General features: G+C 40.4%; 1 protein-coding gene across 1 annotated transcript in view; it reads left to right on the forward strand.

The window, feature by feature from the left end:
- The window catches only part of PIEZO1 (piezo type mechanosensitive ion channel component 1), a 3550337-nt gene that overhangs the window by 2997077 nt on the left and 528188 nt on the right, over positions 1 to 25072 (forward strand). Inside the window, exons 37-38 of the mRNA XM_044081575.1 lie at positions 1458 to 1692; positions 23976 to 24081. Of these exons, the coding sequence (XP_043937510.1) occupies positions 1458 to 1692; positions 23976 to 24081 (341 nt within the window). The remainder of the gene's footprint in view (positions 1 to 1457; positions 1693 to 23975; positions 24082 to 25072) is intronic.

Consider the following 25072-nt stretch of genomic DNA (forward strand, 5'->3'; position numbering starts at 1 on the left):
TTGGGCACTTCCTCAAATTGTGGCACTGCCAAGGACACCATATTGTCTGGGCTTTTCATTACTAGAAGAAAAAAATAAAGAAGACAGAAAATATCCATGATCAGTGGGTTTAGTGTGTGTAATTCACACACACAGTAACCTGGAATGGCTTTGTGTGGCTAACATCTGCCAAGTTCTTCTCTACCTTTAGCCCCCTTATTATAGTTGTTCAGCTTTGTACAATTTGGAGTCATTTAATGTGATGTGGGACAGCTAACAGAATAGCAGTAGGCAACAAATGACAGAAAAAGTGTACCAATCAATCTCAGTTGTTGCATTACTCCAAGGTGTAGCTGGCCAACACTGAAGTGATAAAGGCTTGTTTTTCTTGTATTTCATCTTACTACAGATGTGGTAAAGCAGGTACTTTGAAGTGAACTGTTAATTTTATCAATGTAGCGATAATTTGTTTTGTCTGACTCTATTCAGTTTTATAATAATTTCTCTGTCTAAAACACTGGAAAAGTAATAAATAAAGAGTTGCTGGCTTCCTCAGCTGATCTTTGCAGGGTGCTTGGGGTTTGATTTTTCCCCTCTGATGACTATGACCCAGTTGGTTCAGGTTTGTATGATGGACCATCCCTCTTTACAGATGTCTTTAGCTTTTACCATTTATCACAGTTAGCCCTCATCTATAATGTATCAAATAGGTTATTAAGTGTAACCAGTCTAATGCTTTTATTTCAGCAGGTTTATAACCAAAAGGGCATCACTAACACAACTTGTCTGATCTTTTAAAATGTAATGAGCCTAGTGAAGCTATCACTGTAGGCATTGAATGCACTATTATTATTGTTTTGTCATATTTTATTTATTGCTTTTTTATTAGTGTTAACCTCACCCTTTCAGCAGTTATGGCTGGTTGAGGGGAGAGCACTCCACACTGTACTGTCATTCACTTCAGTAGCATCTCTACCTTTAACTTCATCTGCAGAATAGTGGTGAGGAAGACTTCATCCCTCACAGAGAGAGAGGTCTGTGAATTGCTTGTAGTGCGTCCTTATTTTTGGCCTCTGCTTTAGGTGCCTTAGGCTTGAATGTTATTTAACCTTTGTTAGCATCATGTTAGAACAACTGCTTTGCATGCTAACAAAGTCAACTGCAGAAGGCCAAGGTCAATTTTACCTTTATAAATGTGCGGTTGTATCATATTCTCTATCTTTTGGAGTATACAGCCCCCCAGACTCCACTTTCTGCTTTAAGGTTTTCTTGCTGTATTTTATTTTATTATTTTTCATAATTATGATTGTGTAGTGCCTTTCTCTGTTTTATTATTAATTCTTGCTGCTTGTCTGCTTCTGCTTTTGCAGCATTTATACAGTGAAAAATGTGTGGGACAAACAAGGTTTTACACATGATAAACAGGAGTTTCTTTGCTCGTCTCATCACTTGTGTTGTTTTTTCCTTTTCTTCTTTAGAGATATGGTTTATGGGATGATGAGGAAGATATTGCAAAGAAAAAGAAGAAGCAAGAAAAGGCAAAGATGAAAGCTTTGGAAAGAGAGGAGACTTCTTATCCAGAAGCAGCCAAAGACAATACTGAAGGAGATATGGCACATGAAACTGACCTTTTAATGCAGGATGCCGCTGTCACATCAGCTTCTGAAACGAAAGGAGTACGCCAAAGGTTCAGAAGAAAGAAAAAGGATGCTGGTCAGTAAATTAATTAGTTAATTAATTAATAATTGTGAACTATGTGTCATAATAGCACTGACTGGAAAATAATTGTGTAAACTAGTTCTTGAGTAATAATTTTGTCCATTACTACTTCTGAACATATAAATGATGCTGATGGAAGACCCAAGTGCAGCAACTGGCCCCTAAGCAACCATAAGAGCAGCATGTGGAGAGGCAGATGATTGCAGTAGTAGCTTTAAAATAGAAGCAGCATTAGAAGAAGTGGCGAAAGTTTAGTAGTAGTTGTAACAGTGATGTTGCTGACAATATAAGTAAATATAACATCTCTTCCTGAGCAGTCTCATATTCAGGCAGCCTTTTCTTCATTTCACATCTGAATATTTGTTTAAATCTTCTTCCATTTTTTCAAGCCTTTTATTGTTTGTGTTGATACACTCCATCAGTGTTTCTTTTATTTTAACCAGGTCTGTGTGCAGTTGCCTTATATCTTCCTGTAGGTTAGTAGAATTCATGTCTGGAGGTTGCATTGCTTTTTGCTGAACAGCTGCAAAACTTTCCCCAGTCAGTGTTTCTTCCTCACTTTTTACAGCTGCTTTTTTTATCCAGGTCCTTTGTATTTCTTTTTTTCCTGGCATCCAGGCAGTACACTTACTAGCCAGTTATTGAAATGTACCCATAAACACAAGTCTACTGGACTTCTCTGCGGAGTTTTTGTTTTCACACTGGGAGAGCTAGAATTAAGCTGTTACTCAATGTGCAAATGTCTTGGAAGTCCCCTCTGTGCTCAGCTTCCTAAGAAATTTATGGACCAAAGTGCAAGCCTTTTGTGTTTCTGTCATAAGTGCAACTGCGAAAAATTCTTATCTCTTGAAACTGTCCACATTACCAGTATGCAAAAACACTAAAAAAATATTTTTGCATGGGGCAAGTCTGTGCATCCCCAGCTTAGAGGACTTGCTGTCCAAACTCCTTAGGAAAGCATTGTTTGTTTGTGTCTTTCAGCTTTTCCCGGTTAGGGGTCGCCACAGCGGAACTCCGGTCCACTAATGATTGGTAGCGGATTTTTGCATACCGGGTTACCAGCCCTGACACACAACCTTCAACGAAGGCATGCCCCATTCACATATGCCTCCACACAGAAGACGCTCTAGCTGAGAATCGAATGGGACAACGTCTTGCTATGTGGCGACAACGCTACCAATTTTGATCATAAAGTGCAAACTCCAGTATTTGCGCATTCGTGATTACACACTAGTAGCTTATCAAATATAAGGCTTGGAACCCACTTTTATATCCTGTTAAGGGGTTGCAAACCCTAATATGACTACACCTGTAAAGGTATTTTTATAGTTGAACATGTGCAGTACTAGTAATTGGTATAGTTCTTGTAACATCTGTACATTTTTTACCTGGGTTTGAAAATATTATATGTAATTTATTGCAAAAGCTCCTTTGGCATAGAAGGATAAAGCCCTGACTACAACTTAGGTGACATGACTGTGTTTGATTAAAGGCATGGGCATCTGCTATAGCTGGAGTGAGGCAATGAGCATGTCTGTTCTCTGGGGAGAAGAGGCAGGTTGTGGCTATCCCCATGTCACAGTCCTAGTGCACCCATTCTGCTCACCAAGCTGTGAATGTAGTAGACTTCCTAGCAGTTTCATGAGCATCTGCACATCTAAAAAGAAGCATAGTGGCCCTTGGGATGATGTAGGTCTTGTGTACCCCAACTAAGGGAAGGGGTTATGACCTCATGATAAGCAAAATACCTTCATTACCAGGATCCCAGTGAGGGTACTAACAACTTTTATGACTGCCTAAATGGTGGTCCCTCTGTATTTTCTGTCTCTGCAGTACTGGGGATACCAGTAGAATGGCACCAGTGGATTAAGTCTAAATGGGTAATGCTTGCTGGTCAGCAGGCAATGGGACAAATAGAATACAAAAATAAATCCATCTTGGTCTAACCTCAAATGGAAAAATTTATTAATTGACAAAAGTAACCATTTTTAGTAGTACTATTAGTGGTTTTTGTCCAAGCTGTTTAAACCTAAGGTCACATTTAAGTAAGGGAGGTTGAAATCTCATACAGTTATCCTGCTTTTTCTAGTTAAGTTGCTGAAAATCTGTTAATAAATCTTCATTCTGTGGTACCTTTCATAGGTTACAGAAAAAAATGTATCGAAGACAGATGTATTATTAAAGTGTCACCAGCTATTTCATTTTTACTCAGGATGTGTGCAGTATTTTTAACATAATGCATGATCCCTCCCCACCGTTATCATTTTTAAACTAGTCGATATGCTATAAACATATTTGTCACATCCATTTCCTTTAACTACAATTCACTCAAAGTTCTCACATTAAATTTTCTTTCTCAACATATGTTGCCATTTTTTGTATAACGTCTGATGCTTGTGTATAGCATTAATCTGTTGTAGTGTATCTGTATGTGTGTGTTTATATGCATGTTTTTTTCTCCTCCTTGGTGTTTTTTTTCCCTTTGTGTGCTTCAGCTAGTGGTGATTTCAGATCAACTAGCAAATCAAGCAATGGAGAATCTTACATGGGAGGGGAAGGGAGAAGGGAGGATTGATCTGTTGATGGCAGCTCTCTTCCTCTGTGAGAGCTTGCTGGTCTTTGCCAGGCAACCTGTAGGGGAAACTGAAGGACGGTACTACAGTTACTTGCATGTTGCTTTACTTCACCAGCTGAGGTTGAGGATTGGAGAAGATGCTTCACTGTCACATTTATAAGATGACATTTCACTTTCCAGACATTTCTCTTAAGTTTTAAGTAGCTTTAAGGTTCAACTAGATGAAAAAGGGATGTAACTTCAGCTCACTGAAATGTTTCAAAAAAGTATTTCCATATCCCTGACACTCCCTTTACTTGTATACCATCTCCTCAGTTGCATAACCTTAAAAAAATGCCACAAAGTGCAAATCATTGCTGCCATACAAATAGAAGCCACACCAGCAGTGATTTTCTGTGGGAACTGGTGATAACCAAGTTAAAAGTTTTAACTTGTAAGCTGTTTGATTTAAAGCCCTTGTAATGCTCTTTATCTTAACCCCTACCAAACAAGTAAATATATTTCTTCAGTTTTTCATTTTTGTTGAAGTATGTGTCTCAATTTCTGAGCATGAGATCTGTTGTAATTTAGATTTTTTTTGTTTCCTCATCACTCATTTTTTAGATGTGATGCATATATCGGCATTATTATTGGGCTTTTCTCTTTCATTCTGCCTGCTTGTTTTATATTAATCCTAACTTATAAAGGCTGTGATCCAGTATCAGGTATTTTGTTACCCCTTCAGCCCTATCATTAAGTTGACTACTAATGCTACAACTGACTGTACCATCAGCAGTCAGACCTCATTACTTACGCTCATCCAGGCTCTTAATTTCAAAGTGAGGATGGTGAAGGATGTCCATCAGTGATATTGCAAGGTGTTTTTTTTTTTTTTTTTTTTTTTTTACAACTTTTATTGAATTTATCACTTGTGACACAGGCAAACGTACAGTTATATAAAGTAATCACACCATATTAATAAGTTCACATTTACAAACATTATACATCATGTATGTTGTTATATAGCATACAGTCAAAGCAGCATTACATACATTTTTCAGTTCCTGCAATCTCTTAAACCTTGCTGTTCCCTACAAAACATTTTTCTGTATTGTTCTGCAGTTTCCATTTTTCTATGTAATTTATTTCTACCCTTTTCTAAAGATCCCACTTCTGCTCTTTTATCTGTATTACAGTATTCACTGCTTCAAGTATAGTTAATTCAGATTTTGATTTCCATTTTCTAGTCATTTCTTTTTTGGCAGCCACCAGAATTAAACTTAACAAGGACTTACTTTGTCTAGACAATTCAGATCCTATATTTTATTTTTATTTATTTTATTTACATTTGTATACTGGGAAAGTCCGACTAGGCATGGATCCCATTTTCAGTGGAGGTCCAGGGAGAAAACCTCCACAAAGATTAGTACAGCAAATAAAGTAAATACAAACAATACACATGTTAATAAAGTACAGTACAGAGTCAAAAAGTTAATAAGGTACAGTTTCAAGGCCAAGAAAGGAGCAAAAAGTAAATATACTATAAGGAGCACAGTGTGTTAAAATAAACAGTACAGTTGAAAGGACATTTTGTTAAGTTATTTTGTTACATTCATCAGTGACTAGTACAGCAAACACACATTGAATAAGAGTATAGAATGGAGTTGTTGCAAGCTTTCATAGAAGGTTAAAGTATGATATGCTCTAATTAAGTGAAGCTACCCAGGGTCAGAACAGTTATATAACCAAGAATTATGTAAATGGGACCGGAGGAGTTTTTTGAAATTATTTTTATTTTCAGTGGTCCGAATATCTACGGGGATGGTATTCCATGCTTTTGCAATGAAAATGGAAAACAAGGAGTCCCCAGAGCTATCTTTGCTTTTGTCTGTCAGTCAGTGCTTTATTAGTGGATCTTAATAGACATTTGTTAGAGTAGATATTAAGTAGTCCTTGAAGAGCAGGAACTCTATTGGGATAATAGAATTTGGTAGGCTATTGTAAGCTGGTTATATGTGAGCAGGTTGGGTAATTCTAACCAGGATAGTTACTTGATTGCTATACAGTGATGTGCCCTGAAGGGTGAGTCAGTAGCAAACCTAGCTGTTTTATTGTAGGTGTTTAATGTGTTAAAGTCTGCTTTGTTTAAGTTGATGAGTACGGGGGAGGCGTAGAGGAATGTGGACAGAAGGTGGGTACTTGCGATGGTGGCTTTACTGTCATTGGTGACTTACTTTTTGCATCTATATATGGACTGTTTTGTCTGTGCAGTGTGCATATCGAATTTCATGTTGTGATCCAGGATAACCCCTAGAAGTTTGTTGTGTTGGATAGGTGTGATAGGGGTGTTATTAGCTGAGAATATTGTGAATGGTGGTATAGGGTCTAAGGCTCTAGTGGGATAGAATATCATTAGCTGTGTTTTATTTGGAGTTAAGTATTAGTTGAGAGTTGGCTAACTAGGTTTTAACAGTGGTAAAGGACTCTTGTGTCAGTTCCTCGAGTTGAGGGAGTGATGGGGTGGAGCAGATTAGAGTGGAGTCATCAACGTACTGGACTAGAGTGGCATGCCCGGTACCTTTGTGGAGTTGATTGGTGATCTTTCAGTTTCTGTGCAGTAACAGATGCAATGTCTAGAACTAGCGGTTCTCTGCATTGTCTTGCAAGTGTTTTATGACTTCCAGCAAGTACCAAGATTGGAGGAAAAGCCCTTGTTTATGTATTTTCACAGGTAGATGCTAAATGCTACCAGCTGCATCAATGGTTGTTTTTCACATGGGATAGAGTCAGATGACAAGAAATTGTCATCCTGCAAGCTGCCCCAGCAGTAATATTTGAAACATTAATTTAAGAAGTCTCTGAGAGGGAGAGCATTTTGTATTTTGTCTTTGACCTGACAAGAACATCCACTCACCGCATCTCCTTGCTTGCTCTGAGTAAGTAAGTGTAGGGAATAGTATAATTCTTTTAGATATAGTCAGGAATATAGTGAAGTATAGTTTAGATGTTTTCTTTATTTATTTGAGACTGTCCTGCAATGTTGTTTTAAACATTTCTTGTGATTTTGAACTCTGATGTATCTGTAGTTATATACTATTTTTTTTGTTCTTTATTTAATTATTAAATATAGTTAAATCTTTCATTATGTCTGATATTTGTGAGAAATATTTAAGTTCTGAGAGTACTTGCATAGTTATTTGGTGACGCTGTGGGCCACTCCTAATAGCCTTGCTCTTGGTCAAACTACCATTTGTATTGGTAGTAACATTACATAGTAAGATTAGACATCCTTAGTTAAGGGCCTTAAAGTAGCTAATAAGGACATGACTGGTGGCAGTGATAACTGCTTTATAGTCTGGGCAGAAGGGCACATAGCTAGTAAACCTTTGCCAGCCTTTCCCAAGTGTGTGTGTGTGTGTGTAAGTAAATCAAACTTCAAAGTGTATGTCAGCTACTGTGATGCGAAGCACTGGTTGGACAGAGAGGGTGCTAGAGTTCTTGGCTTGGCCATTCAGCTGAGATCTCAACTCTGTAGCTGTGCCAATGGGGTGTCTTACTGTGGATCTGGAGAAGGAGGGAGAAACCAACTCTGGACTGACTGTGGTCTCTGTGTGCTATTAAGAGAAATTACACTTGATCAGAGAGCTGCATCTGGAAATACTGTGCGTGTACTTGTCATCCTCCCAATGTACGTCTCCCACTGTTGCCAGTGGTGAGAAATTTGAGGCTCCTTGATTACAGGGCCAGTATTGGGGTGTCATAAGTGGGGTGGAGTGAGTTACAGGAGGACCAGTCGATTTTAATGTCACCTAGTATGATTGTTTCTTGGTGAAAGTTTTGGAATGCCCAGTCTGGAATGGGTTCTACTGTACAATTATATGCAAGTTGCAAGTGTTTTTTTGAATTGATTGTCAGCTTAGTGAACATGTTATTGAACTTGGGTTGTTCATTGACTAGCATTTCGATAGGTTGTTTTTGAAGAGGAGAGCAATGCCTCTGCCCTTTTTGAATATTCTGTCTTGTCTAAGAACATTGTAACCAGGTGGAACAAAGTCATTATTATTGTTTAGTGGTTTTAGCCAGGTCTCTCTGAGAAGGATTTTGGTGGGTGAGTAGAGGGCCAGGGTAGCGTGTAGCTCTGGGATTGTGTTCACTATGCTCTTTATGTTTATGTTGAGTATAAGGAGATCTGTTGATTTCCTGGGGGAGGTTACAATATTATTTGTTTGGTAGCAGGAGGGGGGTGTTGCTGTTGTTTGTTGGGCCAGGGTTTGGGTGCACATCTCCACTAAGTATGATTCCGGTAATTATTTGGATTAACGTTTTTAGGCTTTGATTATAGATGTGTTATATTTTGAGGAAATGTGATTGTTTAGTTGTTGTGGGATTACTTTCAATGTGGCAAGGTCAAGATTTGACCTTGCTCAAAAAAATAATTTCCTTAGTTACACTCATACTCGCCTAGTATTCCTGACAGAGTACTCTGTAAGGAATTTTTAAAGTCTGAAAACACATTACACTCTGAGGACATATGCTCCCAGGTACCTGTTTCATCCCCATTATACCTCCAACATTTGCCGTGTATATGTGGAAAAATTCTTTGTAGTCTACTTGAGGTGTTAAAGTATCTATGCAAACACTTAACAGGCAAAAACCCTCAGTCTTCTAGATTCTGTTGCATATTTGGGAGCCATGCATATGTCCTCCCATTGTTTCTTTGTGAATTGCATATTAAATCTCTCTCCAATCTTTTCTGACCTCTTCTGAGTGATTATTATGGTTATCATGCCCTACTAATTATCCTTTTTTAACCGCAGCTTCTGTTCTAGATTCACTTAAAAACTCAACCACTGCATGTCTTTCATTTAGGATTCCCCTGTCCCATTCTCTTTGTCTATACTCGGATGTCAATCCTTAATAGGGAATGCAATCACTAGCCTGCAATCCAAATTGCCTCTTGGCCTCTTCCCATTCTATCACCTTTCCCTCTCTAATTTTTCTTAATATCGTGGCTCGGCTCCTTTGCTGGCTTTCTCCAGTAAATTCCAGCCCCCTCTTTCCTATTCTGTGTGCCGTTAATTGTGGTTATCCCTATTGATTCTTTCTACATTCCAGTGCCGTCTTAGTTCTTAGCATACTTTGTGCTACTTTATGAATATAATATTCTGTATAACTGGTGACTGATAAATTAATACTCAGAGTGTTTGAAAGTAAGCAGTTCGTATTCAGATCAGGATGCAATATTACTGACCCAATGTTAGCAATGACACATATAGTTGAGAAGAAGCTAGAGATGAGAAAAGAGTCCAACTGGACATTCCGATACTTCAAGAAAGCATATGACAAGGTCCCAAGAAAGCTGATTTAGGCATTCCTGCTGTGGTTCGAAGTTCCAGAAACATTGGTAGAATCAGTGCAGACTATGTACAAGAACCCAATAATGCAAGTGTGAATGAGGTTCAGTCTCGCAGAAGGGTTCCTACTGGGAGTTTGTGTGCATTAGGGTTCAGCTCTGATCCCACTGCTGTTCATACTGGTGATGGACTACATTAACAAAACAGGTTGGAGGGGACAGATCACCAAAGTTGCTGTATGCAGACAAAGTGGCATTGCAGGCAGGCTCTGAGCAAGAACTTCAGGGAAGGATAGGGGAATGGAATGCAAAACTGAAGGCACATGGGATAAAACTCCATACAGATTAGACACTGGTAATGGCAGGAAATGGGGGAAATCAGAAGAAGCTGAGAATTGAGATAAAAAGAAAAATAGTGGAGCGTGTTAACATGTTCAAGTATCTGGGAGGGGTGGTTGAGGAGAAGGGATGCCTGAATGAAGAGGTCAAGGCTAGAATCAGAGGGGCTGCTGCCAATTGGCATAGAGTCAGGAGAAGTGTATGACAGAAGAATGCTAAAGAAGCTAAAGAATAAGGTCTACAAAACAGTGGTGTGACCAGTACTACTGTATGGTACAAAAACCTGGGCAGTAAAGGCAGAGCAGTTGAGGAAGCTAGAGGTCATGGATATGAAGTGCCTGAGATGGGTGGTAGGGTGAACACTGTGAGATAGATGAAGAAATGAAGATAATATAAGATCAGAAGCCAAAGTTACTCCAATTGCAGAAAAGATCAAAAAGAATAGGTTACAGTTGTTCAGGCACACATGCAAAAAGACAAAAGGCAATCTGGTGAAGATGATTTGGAATAGACAGGAAGAAGGCAAGAGGAAACAAGGACATCCAGCAAAGAGGGTGGACAAGTTGTATAAGAGAAGATCTGTGGCAGCAAGGCATAAGTGTCAAAGAAGGCAAGAGACTGGCAATGAATCGAGAGATGGTGACAGTTGACACGACACCCCGACCCCATGTAGAAAATGGGATAAAGAGGGTTGATGTTGATGTTCTCCTTAAGGATCTGCATCCAAAATCCCATTCTTTCCTTATTTCTTGAATTAGCCCCCTGCTTCATCATCACCCCTTTACACTTTGAATTGTAGTTTTCTTCTTGTGTTATGTATAAGAGCCTTAACTGGGTCTATATTAGAAGTACGAAAATGCTTCTAAGCGCATACGGAAACAGCGACACATATTCATCGAATCGCATTTAAGCAGTTCAATTAATATGTCATAAGGCAAGTAGATGGTTGGCCAACTTCACAGAGTTGCCCTTTCCTTCCCTATAGTGCGATCTTTGAGTTGGTATAATTAGTTGGGGGCCACTGTTTATGATGTTAATTTTTTTTTTTTAGCGAACGGCCGCATAAATTTTTTCCCTAGGGAAAATTCGCTTACATGGCCGTTCGCTATTTTTATGTAGTCGCACATATGTACTTTCATTCTTATAATATAGACCCGCCTTAACTGTGTAGCTATCATTTCCTATCAGGTAATGCTAAAACATCTTGTTCTGTTGGGAGGATCAACTTATCCCACTGACTCTTGCCCTCTTTCCCTCCCAAATAAACTACTTCAACTCTTTATAAAATGTGCCTGACCTATGTATAAAATTAAAGGAACTAAAAACATTTTTACTGATTGTATCTTGCTGTCCATATCCACAGGCAAGAGCTTACAGTTTCTGTTTTTGTATTATCTTTTGTTTAGTTTCTTCTCACATATCCTTAACTGCCATAACATAATATTTTAAGCCATACTCCATATGTAATTTTATCATGCCCCCATAAATACATGTATTGCTAAATGAATTCACGTGTGGGTACATAGTTCATAGCTGTAGCAATAGCTTTTGTTTTATGTTCATTAATTGTATATCCTCCCAAAAAATGGAACTGTCTTATAATATTCCACAAGATTGAGATGCACCTACAGGTACAACATAACAGCATCTGCAAATAAAGCCAACTTTTTATGAATACTATACCAATTATATCCTTGGATTTCTGAGTCCCTTATTTTCTTTTCCAGTGGTCCTAATATAACGCAAATAAAGGGGAAAAGGACACCCTTTCCTAGTTCCTCTGTTCAAACACAGGTTATCAGAGGAACTCTCCCACTTTGATTTTTGCCTCTAATCTTTCATATGTCCTTCTAATTAATATTGTATGGAAAAATGCTAATGTTCCCATTGCCCTATTCATAAAATCCCAGCTTACTCTGGAATGCTTTCTCTATATCAAGACACTCCAATAACAGTTGTATTTTCGTATAGTCTGCTTCCCTCTGGATCATCATTGTTCTATTAATGATGTCAAATGTTTGTCTTCCCTCTACAAAACGTCACTGTTGCCATTCCTTTGACCATTATAGACATAAACACTTTATAATCAGGGTTTAAAATTGAAATGGGCCTGTATGAAGCTGTATCAAATGGGGTATGTATTAGAGCCACAACAGCTTTTTTCCTGGATGTTGGTGCTTCACTTCCTTTTAAAATCATGTTGAACAAATCCTTCCAGATCTCTATCACTTTCGTCCTTCCTAGCTTCCAAGCTTCCACTAGAATACCACATATTCCTGGAGACTTTTCTGCAGATTGGTTATACATCACCATTTTTATCTCATCTTCTCTTGTCTTAACTGTTAATTGTAGAGCCTCATCTCACTGTAACCTTGGCATATTTGAGTCTTCCATAAATAATTCCATTTGTGATTTTTACTGAATTCCCCAATTCTGTGCTTTGTCATTTACAAGGTGTTGACCCTCAAACCTGGATGATCTTGCCAGTTTTTTGCTATCGTGCAGGGGATGCTCAATATGAGGAATAAATAGGCTTAAAATAGATAGGGGAGGCATAATGGTTAGTAGGCATGGAAGCAAAAAATATGGGGGAAAAAGATAAAAATGCGTGAAAGATGAAATTTTATTTCATTTAATCATCTTTTTATTATAAACAAGCAGTTTCAACATTATAGTTAATTGAAAAAGGGAATGAAGCTCTGACAGTGACACATGTGACTGTAATTTAATTAGCGTCTTTGGCATTAGCGGAGCTGGCTTGTGAGAGTTTGGAATGAATGGTTAATGTCAAGTTGCTCATCTTGAAGAAGGGACCACTGTTTGTTACAATGAGGGTGGGACTATGATGTAAATGACTTGCTTTGCAGCAGGCTTCCAACCCAGATCACAAGCAGTGCTTTAGAGGATAAGTGCTACAGTTGTTGCAAGAGGATTAGGGAATTTAACAGCAAAAATGCCCAGATCGTACTGGATGACAGCTGTTCCCTCAGTGCTTCAGTGCTTGACTTTTGCCCAACCAAGGAATGAATGGGCCAGTATATTAACATCACTGGGGGACTTAGTGATTGCTCGCATTTTGCAGTTGTCAGTTTACTTGGTCAGCGTGGACTTCTGAGAAATAAATTCCGAAAAGTAAGGGGCCCAGCACAGAACTCTGTGGTACACCACTGGTGACTGGTCTTTTGCAAGAGGTGAAGTCACCCACTTTGGCAGTCGGTGAACCAGTTGGATACCCATCTGGTAATGTAGGCATTAATTCCCAATTGGGAGACTTTTTTCTATAATGCCTGAGTGGGGTATTGTGTCAAATACTTTGGCTAGGTCAAGATAGGCGGTATGCATTGTCTTTCCCTAGTCCAGGGCTTTTGTGACTTTCTCAAAGAAGTCAACCATGTTTAATAGACATAATCTACCTTTAATGAATCCGAATTGGGTTGGGTTTAAAGTTTGGAGGATGACTAGAGGGGATAGGAGGATGAAGTTTGCTCCAAATCTGCTGGCTAGCAGGTTGGCTATTGCCTCTGGTTGAGTATGGTTGGTGCCTACCACAACCAGTTCAGCACATTGCTGGGTACTCCTTTTTGGATTTCAGATGTAGTTAAAGAATACCTTATGATTATTCTTAGCTAGGGAGGCTATTTTCACTTCAATAATTAGCTTTGGAGGACTTGTTTGTTTAAGCTAGAGAGGGATTTCTTTCTTTACTGAGCCAGTTACCTCTTGTTGTTGGACATTAGTTTCTTTCTGTTGTATAGCCTGTTTACACTAGGTGTCCACCAGGGTGGCTTATTTTTTTCATGAAGACCTGGTCAGGTACAGTCGATTCTATTCAACTGCTTAAATGGATGTACAGGACATTGGTGTACACCCTGTGTAGGAGTCCATGTTATCTGCATTTGAGGGGGCTTTGAAACCTTTTATACCATCACTTAGTAGGAGGTAGTTTGTCAAATTCTTAAGCATTTTTGAGCTTGATGGGGTATCTACACTTATAATTACATTGAACGAGACTGATTTATGGATCTAACTTACCATGGAGGACATCACACGGGAGGGTGAAATGCTCTCCCATGTTAGTGAGTACTATGTATGGGACATTTGAGACTCTTATGGGTGTGCTGACTAGCTGTTCCAGAACATTTATATTGACAAAGTCCAAGAACCTCTGAGCCAGAATGTTTGTGGTCGCTTTTCGCAGTCAATGGCAGGATAATTAAAATCATCCATGAGTAAGGTGTTGGGCTGTACGGTAAGTGATTCCAGTAAATCCAGGTATGCAGCATGCTTTTCCTGCTTCGTGGTGGGAGACCTATAGCTAGCTATTATTTGGTAGGGGCTTTGCCTGTAGTTAATTGAACATGGAGTAGATCAAGAGAGTCATACTGTATGACCAGTCTCGAGGTGTACTTATCCTTAATGAAGATGGGTGTACCTCCTCCTTTGGTTCTTTTGCACTCAGTTTGTGTACTGAACCTATGGAAGGCTTTGTAGCCCTGCAAGGCCAGGGTGCATTCCGCGCCTTTGAACCATGTCTTGGTGACTGCACAGACATCAGCATTTTCCAAAGTGAGGAGTGCTGCCAGGGAGTGCAGTTTCTTGTTTAGACTTCTAACATTAAGAAGCAGTACCTTGAGTTTACCTAGAGAGGATTTTGTTATGTTGGGAGGTTGGTTATTTTGACACTGCCTAAAAAGGCACAATAGGGGTGGCTAATACCTTTGCCTGTATCCAAAAGCCTAGAGGAGACAGGTGCAGACCATCTCTGGCAAAGGACTGTGGCCTGTTGACCATGTCTTCCCAGACTGGCAGATACTGGATTCCCTTGGACTGACACCAGAAGCTAAGCCAATTGTTAGTCAGTCATTTGTTTTTTATGTTGTGGCATCATCCTTGGAGAAGGTAGAATGCTGCTCAAGGCTAGGCTTATGCCTACCTGTGGCACACAATCTGAAAGCTCAGTCATGTCTCTCTCCATATAGTCCAGTGAGGTATGTCTCAAGTCATTCAGCCCCACATGGACTATAACGGAATCATACTGGTACTTGCGGTTGAGTGACTTGAGTGCTTGAGTGACTTGACACATCCTGGCACTTGACAGGCAGCTAACTATAACCAGCTCCTTATCCAACCTAAGGCAAACATCCGTATGTCTCACAGTTGTCACCTATGACCAATACTGTAGGTTTTGGGGTATTGCGCCTTATGGGCTTATTTGTTGAGACACTGTGTGTGTGTGTGTGTGTGTGTGTGTGTGTGTGTGTGTGTGTGTGTGTGTGTCTTGTGTTGTGGTTGCTTTTTGCATTATTGTGTGTTAGTGGTTTCCATTTGGGAGGCCTATGATCTTTTGGCAAGTTACTGGTGAGTACCTCCGAATATGTGGGTCTGTGTGTCATGTCCTTATTTAGTGTGGGAAATATGCATGTGTTGACAACCTGTTTGGCATTTGATTTGTCCTTCTCTGAGAGTCTTGCCTCCCTTGTCAGTATATATGAGACAATTGCTACATTGTCCCAGGATGCCCATGGCTATCGGCCTGGACAGAGAGATGATGGGATACTGCCTGTCCATGATAGCAGCCATTTACTGTTTGTTTTATTAGGAAGGGAATGGGTTAATTTGACAGGACTGTGCTGGTAGTGCTGAGACTACAAGAGGGACCTATACTTTGTGTTGGTTAAGGTTGATCAATAAGGCAACGCTGCTCAGTGTGCAACTGAGTTGCCCCTAGAGCAGTAGAAAATCTTGGAAGGGTTTCACTGACAGCTGTTTAAGGAAAACTGAGCTTCTAGGCTTTTTTGTCTATACAGAGCTTTGCTAACTGCCACAGAATGAAGAGCAGCATTGAGCAAATGCAAGGCTTAAATACAAACAGAGCGAAACAAGTTTTAAGCTAACTACCAATCAGGAAAGCACACAATAAGCCTTTCATCAGCAATCCCCAACTCAGGTTAGATCAGCCACAAGGGTGCAGAAAAACACATTCTTAATGTAGAATAGCTGGTTTGGAGCCCTAGTGTAAGAATACCACACAAACTATTTACAAGAGCCCCACAGGTAACATATACAGTGTAATACAGTGCAATTAACTAATTAAAGCAGTCATTTTTACATAATTTTTAAGACACTAAAACAAGATAAGCTGATTAATAAGCCCTCCAACCAATAAAATTACATGCAGAAATCTCAAGTGTTTCCCCATATTAGACAGACCAGGCTAACTCCCAGTGCACTAGATGGAAAATCCACTGATCTCATGATGTAAAATCAAGTGCTTTCTAGAGTGTAAAAAAAGACATTACTTTATAGGTTCATAGGTGTGTACTAGGCTAATGGCCCTGGAGCCTTTAGAAGCATAGCCCAAAAAAATTCTCCCTGACACAGTGCCACCCAATGTTAGTTTACAGTGCCTATCCAGTAGGGCAACTGGAGTGATCCCTGGGGTGAACTTTCTGTTACCCATCCACTCGTCGAGATTTCTCTTGAAGAGGGGCAACAAGGTGCTCTGCTTGACATGAATGGTTAGCTTATTCCAGAGTATGGGCAGTCTTTGGGAGATGAACCTGTCCCTCCAGCATGTTCTGTTTGTTGTGGTAGTGAGGTTGTGGTCTCTGGAGCATGTGGCCTGGGGGGATTGGGATTTCTTTAGGTGTAGCATTTCAAGTAGGGCTGGGTCGGCCATGGCTTTGTAATTCAAGTAGAGATCACTTCTGAGTAGAAGATAAGAGACTGAGAACAGCTGAAGTTTCTTGAGTCTGTCCATGTTGAACATGTGTTTAAGGCTAGAATCCTTTTTATGAGGTACTTTTGTGCCCTCTCCAGCTGTTGTAGGTGTCTGGTCAGGTACATGCCAAACAAGGTGTTATATTCAGTGATTGGTCTAATGAGGGGTGACTAGAGAGGAATAATGACCTCTTTCTTTCTAGATGCGAACCCGTTGGTTATAAGATGTGCCACGAAGAAGGACTTTCTGACCACAGTAGCAACATGGTGGCCGAAGGTGAGGTGGCTGTCAACCTGGTTGCCCAGATCTCTTATGGCTCCTTCAGTGTTTAGTGGGCTCCCATCGACGTGGTAATTCATGGGAGCTGAGTTTTTCCAAAGGGAATGATGACACATTTTTTGGTATTAAGTTTAAGGCCATGGTTCTGACACCAGTCATTGGTCTCAGAGACACCTTTTTGTAGGGTGTCTGCATCACTTGGGGAGTTGATGATGACTCCTAGCTTGCAGTCATCAGGGAACCTGGTCTGTCAGAGTCCCTCTGTGTTGGTCTGGACTTCTGAGAAATAAATGCCAAACAGGAGAGGGCCCAGGACTGAGCCCTGTGGGACTCCACTCATGACTGGTCGAGAGTCTGACTTGGAGTCCACAACTTTCACTCTGTGGGTCCTGTCTGTTAGCCAATTTGCAACCCACCTAGTGACATAAGGATTGATGCCCAGTTTGGGGAGTTTATCAATGATACCCAAGTAGGGAATGGTATCAAAGGCCTTGGACAGGTTGAGGTAGGCTGTATGCACTGCCCTTACCCTCATCCACAGCCTTGGTGACTGCCTCGAAAAAGTCAACCAGGTTCAGCAGGGAGGATCTCCCCTTAATGAAGCCAAACTGTGTGGGGTCAAGAGTTTGGAGATTGCCTATGTCTTTGTTGAGCAAGTCCATGATGATGCACTCCATAGCTTTGGATACCAGACTCATCAGGCTAATGGGGCGGTAGTTCCAAGGGTCTGTAGTTGCTCCCCCTTTGTGGAGAGGGATGACTGTAGCAGTGCACCATTCGTTAGGGACAGAGCCTGAGGTAAGACTGTGATTGAACAAGGCACACAGGTGTGGTGCCAGTTTGTTTTGTAGTTCGTTTATAGTTTATGTAAGATGCAGTCAGGGATATTATCAGGTCCCATGGATGCTGTATTCTTGGCTTTGGACAATGCAGCTTTTACCTATGCCGCATAAATGGTGGTTAACAGGCTTTCTTCTGGGATTGTAATAGGGCCTTTGGGGGTGGGGGGGAGTAAAGTTGGCACTGAATCTGTCGGCCAGTATGTTGGGCTGTATCTGTTGGCTCGGTATAGGAGGTACCATTATGCAATAACTCTGAGCAGATCTGGGTATTACCTTGGAGGTTCTTGATATGGCTATAGAAGACTTTTTGGTTGTTTTTGGTGTCAGTCGCAATTCTGCCTTCATAGCTGGCTTTAGAGGATTTCATAAGGGATCTCAATTTTTGTTGAGTCTGGCAAGGGAGTTTTTCCAGTCTTGTGACTTCATTTTTTTCTGCAACAGTTTCTTCCTTCTGTTGTAGAGTTTATTGATGGCTGGGGACCACCGGATTGGCTTCCTTTTTTTGGAGGGACGTGTCTTGGTTCTGTTTGGTATGGCAAGATGCATGTATTTGTGTACATGCTCGTACAGTACATTGGTGTATGATTCGGCAGTCATACAGCTATTTTCCATTGGCATGGATGCTGAGAAGTTAGCCACCTCTGTTTTTAGTAGCCCAAAGTCAGCTTTGAAATTTTTTAGGGTGGTCACCTTAGCGGAGGGTGTGGGTGAGATGGAGATTTTCATGGTGATCAGTTTGTGGTCGGATTTAACCAGGGAGGAGTTGACTATAGGTGTGGAGCAATGGTATCCCATGTTGGTGATAACCAGGTCGAGGATGTTGCTTCCTCTAGTGGAGGTCAGAATGAGCTAGTCCAGGGCATTGGAGTTGATAAATTCCAGGAAGTGTTGGGCCTGTACATTGGTACTAGAATAGTTTTCCCAGTTAATGGAAGGGTAGTTGAAGTAGCCCAGTATGAGTGTATTGGGCTGGACCTTGATAGAGTCCATGCACGTAGGAAGTTGGAGTGAGAGTCAAGGGACATGGTTGGGGTCCTGTAGCAGGCTATGACTTGTATCTCCATCTTTCCCAGTGTTAATTGCACCTGAAGTATCTCAGATGCATTATGCCAGGCTACCTGCCTAGAGGTGTGTGTATCCTTTATGATTATGGAGACAACGCCACCTTTGGATTTTCCAGACGTATTCTGGTGCTGAAAGGTATGGAATGAGTTGTAGCCTGGGAGTGCAGGGGTACTTTCTGCCTCTTTAAACCAAGTCTCCATTACAGCACAGATGTCGACATTCTCCGTTTTGAGGAGAGCTTCGAACGAGTGCATCTTGAGATTTAGACTTCTAGCATTGAGCAGCATAACCCTCAGATTGCATTTGTTTGTAGCAGTTACAGTGGAATTTTTGTCTTTGGAACACTGCCTAAAAAAGGCACACTATAAGGTTGGCAAGAACCTTAGCCAGTAGCTGGAATCCCAGGGGTGACAGATGCAGGCCATCTCTGGCAAAGCATCGAGGTCTGCCGATCATGTTGTCCTAGGCAGACAGATACTGGATCCACTTAGAATGGCACCAGAAACTTAGCCAGTTGTTGAATTCCATCATTTTCTGCTTGTACTGTGGTGTCATTCTGGGTGATGGTGGAATACTGCTCAGGGCTAGGGTCATACCTGCCTGGGCCACATAATCCTAGAGTTCATCACATCTCTTTTCATGTGGTCCAGGGAGGTATGTGTCAGGCCATTCACACCCACATGGATAATGAGTGAGTCATATTTGTACTTGTTCTTGAGTGACCTGAGTGCATGTGTTATGTGGCGGATCCTGGCACCTGATAGCCGACGGTCACGTTCTCCTTTCTCAACCAATGAGTGGGACATATGTGTGCCTCACAATTGACTCTCCTATGATTAGTACATTGGACAAAGTGTTTTGCCTTAAGGGCTTAGGTTGAGAGGCACACTGTGGTGGTGTGCTGTGTGTTCTGGGGTTGGTGTTGTGTTGTGGTGGTCGAGTGCGTTTCTGTCTTGGGGGGGGGCCTCTATTGTTTGGGTGAATTTTTATTGAGAGCCTTTGCAAAGGTCGGTGTATGGTTTGTGTTTCTGTGTGTGAGTTGTGATGGTTGGTGTTTTGGAGGGCTGTGTGTTCCATGTAGTGAGTTGCAAGTGTTGACCTTCTCCTCTTGACCTGCTAGTCCGGTCTTGGCTGGAGAGTGCACTGCTTCCAATTTAGTGATATAAGTGCATCTGTCACATGTATATATCTAACAGTTAGCTAGATAATAAATTTGGATAGAGTAAATAAGTAGAACAGACAATGAGAGGCAAAATGCATTTCTACAGTACAAGCACAAGGAAAGGCAAACAATTCAATACATCATCATTATTGTAGAAAGAGAGAGGGGCTGATTAAGCTCAATTTTCAGTAGGGGTGGGCAGCTTAAAATCACCAGGTTTAAAAAGTAGATCAGCAAACAGGAAAGCAGGTAGGAAACACTAGCAGAGAATCACCAGCAGTGCTTTAATTTATGCAGGCTTGAAATCTTTTCAGCAAAAGGCATGGGGCCTGAAATTCATTTTTTATTTAAGTATCACTGAATGGACTATTAATGAAAAAAAAACATGTGAAATCTGAAACCCTGATAATTTAAGTGTCTGTCTAGCACATAGAACAAAAAACCCAGGCCAAGCAGATTTCTTAAAAAAGAAAACAATAAGGAGTAGGTAAAACAGAAGGCAGCTCTGTCAGTTACAGACAAAAAGTATAGGTTTACTTTCCTCACCCAGCTGGGAATCACTAGCAGTGCTTTAGTTTATGCAGGCTTGAAATCTTTTCATGCATAAAAGCTTGAGTGAACTGGATATGTTTTTCAGTATTCAGTCCAGTGTTTATTGGTTTACTGATTGACAGATCCTTACCAGTTGAGTCAAGTCTTTTCCAGACAGTAACTTGTTCCAGAGAGAGAGAGAGATAATTCTTGCTGACAGCAGGGTTCTACTTCCATACTCAGATACTTCTGTAACCCAACTAAACTTACTCTTCCAGTCTTCCCATGTTGGTGATAACCAGGTCGAGGATGTTGCTTCCTCTAGTGGAGGTCAGAATGAGCTGGTCCAGGGCATTGGAGTTGATAAATTCCAGGAAGTGTTGGGCCTGTACATTGGTACTAGAATAGTTTTCCCAGTTAATGGAAGGGTAGTTGAAGTAGCCCAGTATGAGTGTATTGGGCTGGACCTTGATAGAGTCCATGCAAGTAGGAAGTTGGAGTGAGAGTCAAGGGACATGGTTGGGGTCCTGTAGCAGGCTATGACTTGTATCTCCATCTTTCCCAGTGTTAATTGCACCTGAAGTATCTCAGATGCATTATGCCAGGCTACCTGCCTAGAGGTGTGTGTATCCTTTATGATTATGGAGACAACGCCACCTTTGGATTTTCCAGACGTATTCTGGTGCTGAAAGGTATGGAATGAGTTGTAGCCTGGGAGTGCAGGGGTACTTTCTGCCTCTTTAAACCAAGTCTCCATTACAGCACAGATGTCGACATTCTCCGTTTTGAGGAGAGCTTCGAACGAGTGCATCTTGAGATTTAGACTTCTAGCATTGAGCAGCATGACCCTCAGATTGCATTTGTTTGTAGCAGTTACAATGGACTTTTTGTCTTTGGAACACTGCCTAAAAAAGGCACACTATAAGGCTGGCAAGAACCTTAGCCAGTAGCTGGAATCCCAGGGGTGACAGATGCAGGCCATCTCCAGCAAAGCATCGAGGTCTGTCGATCATGTCGTCCTAGGAAGACAGATACTGGATCCACTTAGAATGGCACCAGAAACGTAGCCAGTTGTTGAATTCCATCATTTTCTGCTTGTACTGTGGTGTCATTCTGGGTGATGGTGGAATACTGCTCAGGGCTAGGGTCATACCTGCATGGGCCACATAATCCTAGAGTTCCATCACATCTCTTTTCATGTGGTCCAGGGAGGTATGTGTCAGGTCATTCACACCCACATGGACAATGAGTGAGTCATATTTGTACTTGTTCTTGAGTGACCTGAGTGCATGTGTTATGTGGCGGATCCTAGCACCTGATAGCTGATGGTCACGTTCTCCTTTCTCAACCTAGTGAGTGGGACATATGTGTGCCTCACAATTGACTCTCCTATGATTAGTACATTGGGCAAAGTGTTTTGACTTAAGGGCTTAGGTTGAGAGGCACACTGTGGTGGTGTGCTATGTGTTCTGGGGTTGGTGTTGTGTTGTGTTGTGGTGGTCGAGTGCATTTCTGTCTTGGGGGGGGGGCTCTATTGTTTGGGTGAATTTTTATTGAGAGCCTTTGCAAAAGTCGGTGTATGGTTTGTGTTTCTGTGTGAGTTGTGATGGTTGGTGGTTTAGAGGGCTGTGTGTGTTCCATGTAGTGAGTTGCAAGTGTTGACCTTCTCCTCTTGACCTGCTAGTCCGGTCTTGGCTGGAGAGTGCACTGCTTCCAATTTAGTGATATAAGTGCATCTGTCACATGTATATATCTAACAGTTAGCTAGATAATAAATTTGGATCAAGTAAATAAGTAGAACAGACAATGAGAGGCAAAATGCATTTCTACAGTACAAGCACAAGGAAAGGCAAACAATTCAATACATCAACATTATTGTAGAAAGAGAGGAGCTGATTAAGCTCAATTTTCAGTAGGGGTGGACAGCTTAAAATCACCAGGTTTAAAAAGTAAATCAACAAACAGGAAAGCAGGTAGGAAACACTAGCAGAGAATCACCAGCAGTGCTTTAATTTATGCAGGCTTGAAATCTTTTCAGCAAAAGGCATGGGGCCTGAAATTCATTTTTTATTTAAGTATCACTGAATGGACTATTAATGAAAAAAAAACATGTGAAATCTGAAACCCTGATAATTTAAGTGTCTGTCTAGCACATAGAACAAAAAACCCAGGCCAAGCAGATTTCTTAAAAAAGAAAACAGAAGGCAGCTCTGTCAGTTACAGACAAAAAGTATAGGTTTACTTTCCTCACCCAGCTGGGAATCACCAGCAGTGCTTTAGTTTATGCAGGCTTGAAATCTTTTCATGCATAAAAGCTTGAGTGAACTGGGTATGTTTTTCAGTATTCAGTCCAGTGTTTATTGGTTTACTGATTGACAGATCCTTACCAGTTGAGTCTAGTCTTTTCCAGACAGTAACTTGTTCCAGAGAGAGAGAGAGAATTCTTGCTGACATCAGGGTTCTACTTCCATACTCAGATACTTCTGTAACCCAACTAAACTTACTCTTCCAGTGTTCTTTTAAAAACTTGCTAAATAAAGTCTCCATGGCTGCTGCTGCGTCAGCGGTATTACAGCCATCATTAGAGAAACATCTATAGACTGTGTACATCTTAGGGAGAAAAATATGTAATTATTAAGCAAAATATTGCATATACTCATACACACGAGAGCACACACACACAGTTGAGAACATTTGCAAAGCATTATTCATATCAAGGTATATGATTTTTGTCTTGCCTTTCTGATGAGTTTTTGTCCCATGAGAGTTGCATAACCCAGTGAAGAAGACAAACCTTGTGAGAGGAGTATTCATTTTATAACTTGCTTTTCCGTTGGATTCCTCCACCATTGTTTTCCAGATGTGAAGACTGACGGCATCCATTACTTCACAAAACACACATTTTTTTTTTGTATATGCAATGGACTGAACTTTCCACTTCTTATTTCTGTGCCAGATATCCACACCTACTACCTCCAAACCTTCTTGGAAGACTGCTGAGCAACATAGGATGAAAAGATGTCTGTCTAGTTTCCAATATTCAGCATTCTACTGACGGACAGTCATATGCCAAAGCCCAGTCATTATGGTAAAATGATGCAGAAAAATGCACACATTTTACATTCTTAAGATGAAGCAGTAAAATCAGTATTCAGAATAACATGATTGCAGCACTATTGCACAGAAAACCATGTACACATGCATATACGTCTTTGGTGGATATTTTTTTCCTCTGGAAAATACACACTAACGTTTTTGTACCAATATGCCTTTTCTCCAAAAGCTTTGCATTATGTTGTATATACAGTGTTTTTTGTTAAACTAAAAGGTCTACAGATGACTAGAGTAGTATTCAGTCTTTGAGTCTATTCTGCATAGCATCGATTAAATTAAAGGCTCTGGTATTTTACCATCTGCTTCATTTTTTTAAGGAGCCCCTGCCTCTGATAAATCAGTGAAAAATGAAAATCGAAAAGAAAGAGCTACAAAGCAGCTGAAAGCTATACAAGAAAAGACAAAGAGCATTTTTCTGACTGTGTAAGTAGCACTGTTTTGCTTTGCCATTAATAAAAATGTATCAGTATTATGACTGCCTTATTGAGAGACAAAATAATTAACTTTTTAAATTTGTAAGATAGGCAGCAAAAGGTATGAAATAGTATAATCTAGTGAAGTTTAATTTAGATCATGACTCGGAACAAAAGTTTTAATTATAAGTTGACGCTCAGTCAAATCCCACAAGCAGAAACATTAGTTTTGTTGGCATGGTGGATACCTTATCTTTCTGTTCACTTCTGTATTTCTTAATAAAACTTTGAATCGAACCAAGACCTCTTCCTAAAACTGATGCATATCTGCATCCCTTCCTTCTTCGAATTCTCCGTTTGTTTTTAAATCCATTGTTTTCCTATGTGTCCATTACTCTTTGTCAGTTCAGAAGAGGTTCTTTTTTTCCTAGGGATTTTTAATAGGTTGATGAGGTGTTCAGATGGCCTTTATTTGATATCATTGACTAGGCATGTTAAAAGCTACAAAGATTAGAAACAAGATATTCAGTTCTACTACATTTTACTTCTTAAAAGTGTTGCATGCGGTTAACATTAAGGCATGTACCTCTAAGCAGACAGATGTCACTTTGATTTTAATTGGTTTGAAAGTGTTAAGACTTTCTAGTAACGAAACAGCTGTGAATTTATCTATATAAATTTTGTACTGCGGTCTCATCATGTTACATTGTCACTACCCCTTTTTCTATCATTCACCAAAGATCAGTATTCAAGACTTTTGCAGCGCATTTCTCTCAAGGTTTCAGTAATTGGCTTACAACCATATTCCTGTTAATGTCCTGTGGAAGATAAATTTTCCAGTTCTGAATGTCTCTTTATTAAAAATGAAATGCGCTAACTACATCTCCCCTTAAGGCCTTTATAAGCTTATAACATTTTTCCATTAAAGTTCTGAAACACCATTCCCACTACTGCACACTCTTCTTTGGAAAAGATCAAACATAACTGCGATGTACATAACA

The sequence above is a fragment of the Protopterus annectens genome, chromosome 8.part1 (assembly GCF_019279795.1).
Source record: "Protopterus annectens isolate FY-2018-M chromosome 8.part1, PAN1.0, whole genome shotgun sequence".
Classification (NCBI taxonomy): domain Eukaryota; kingdom Metazoa; phylum Chordata; order Ceratodontiformes; family Protopteridae; genus Protopterus; species Protopterus annectens.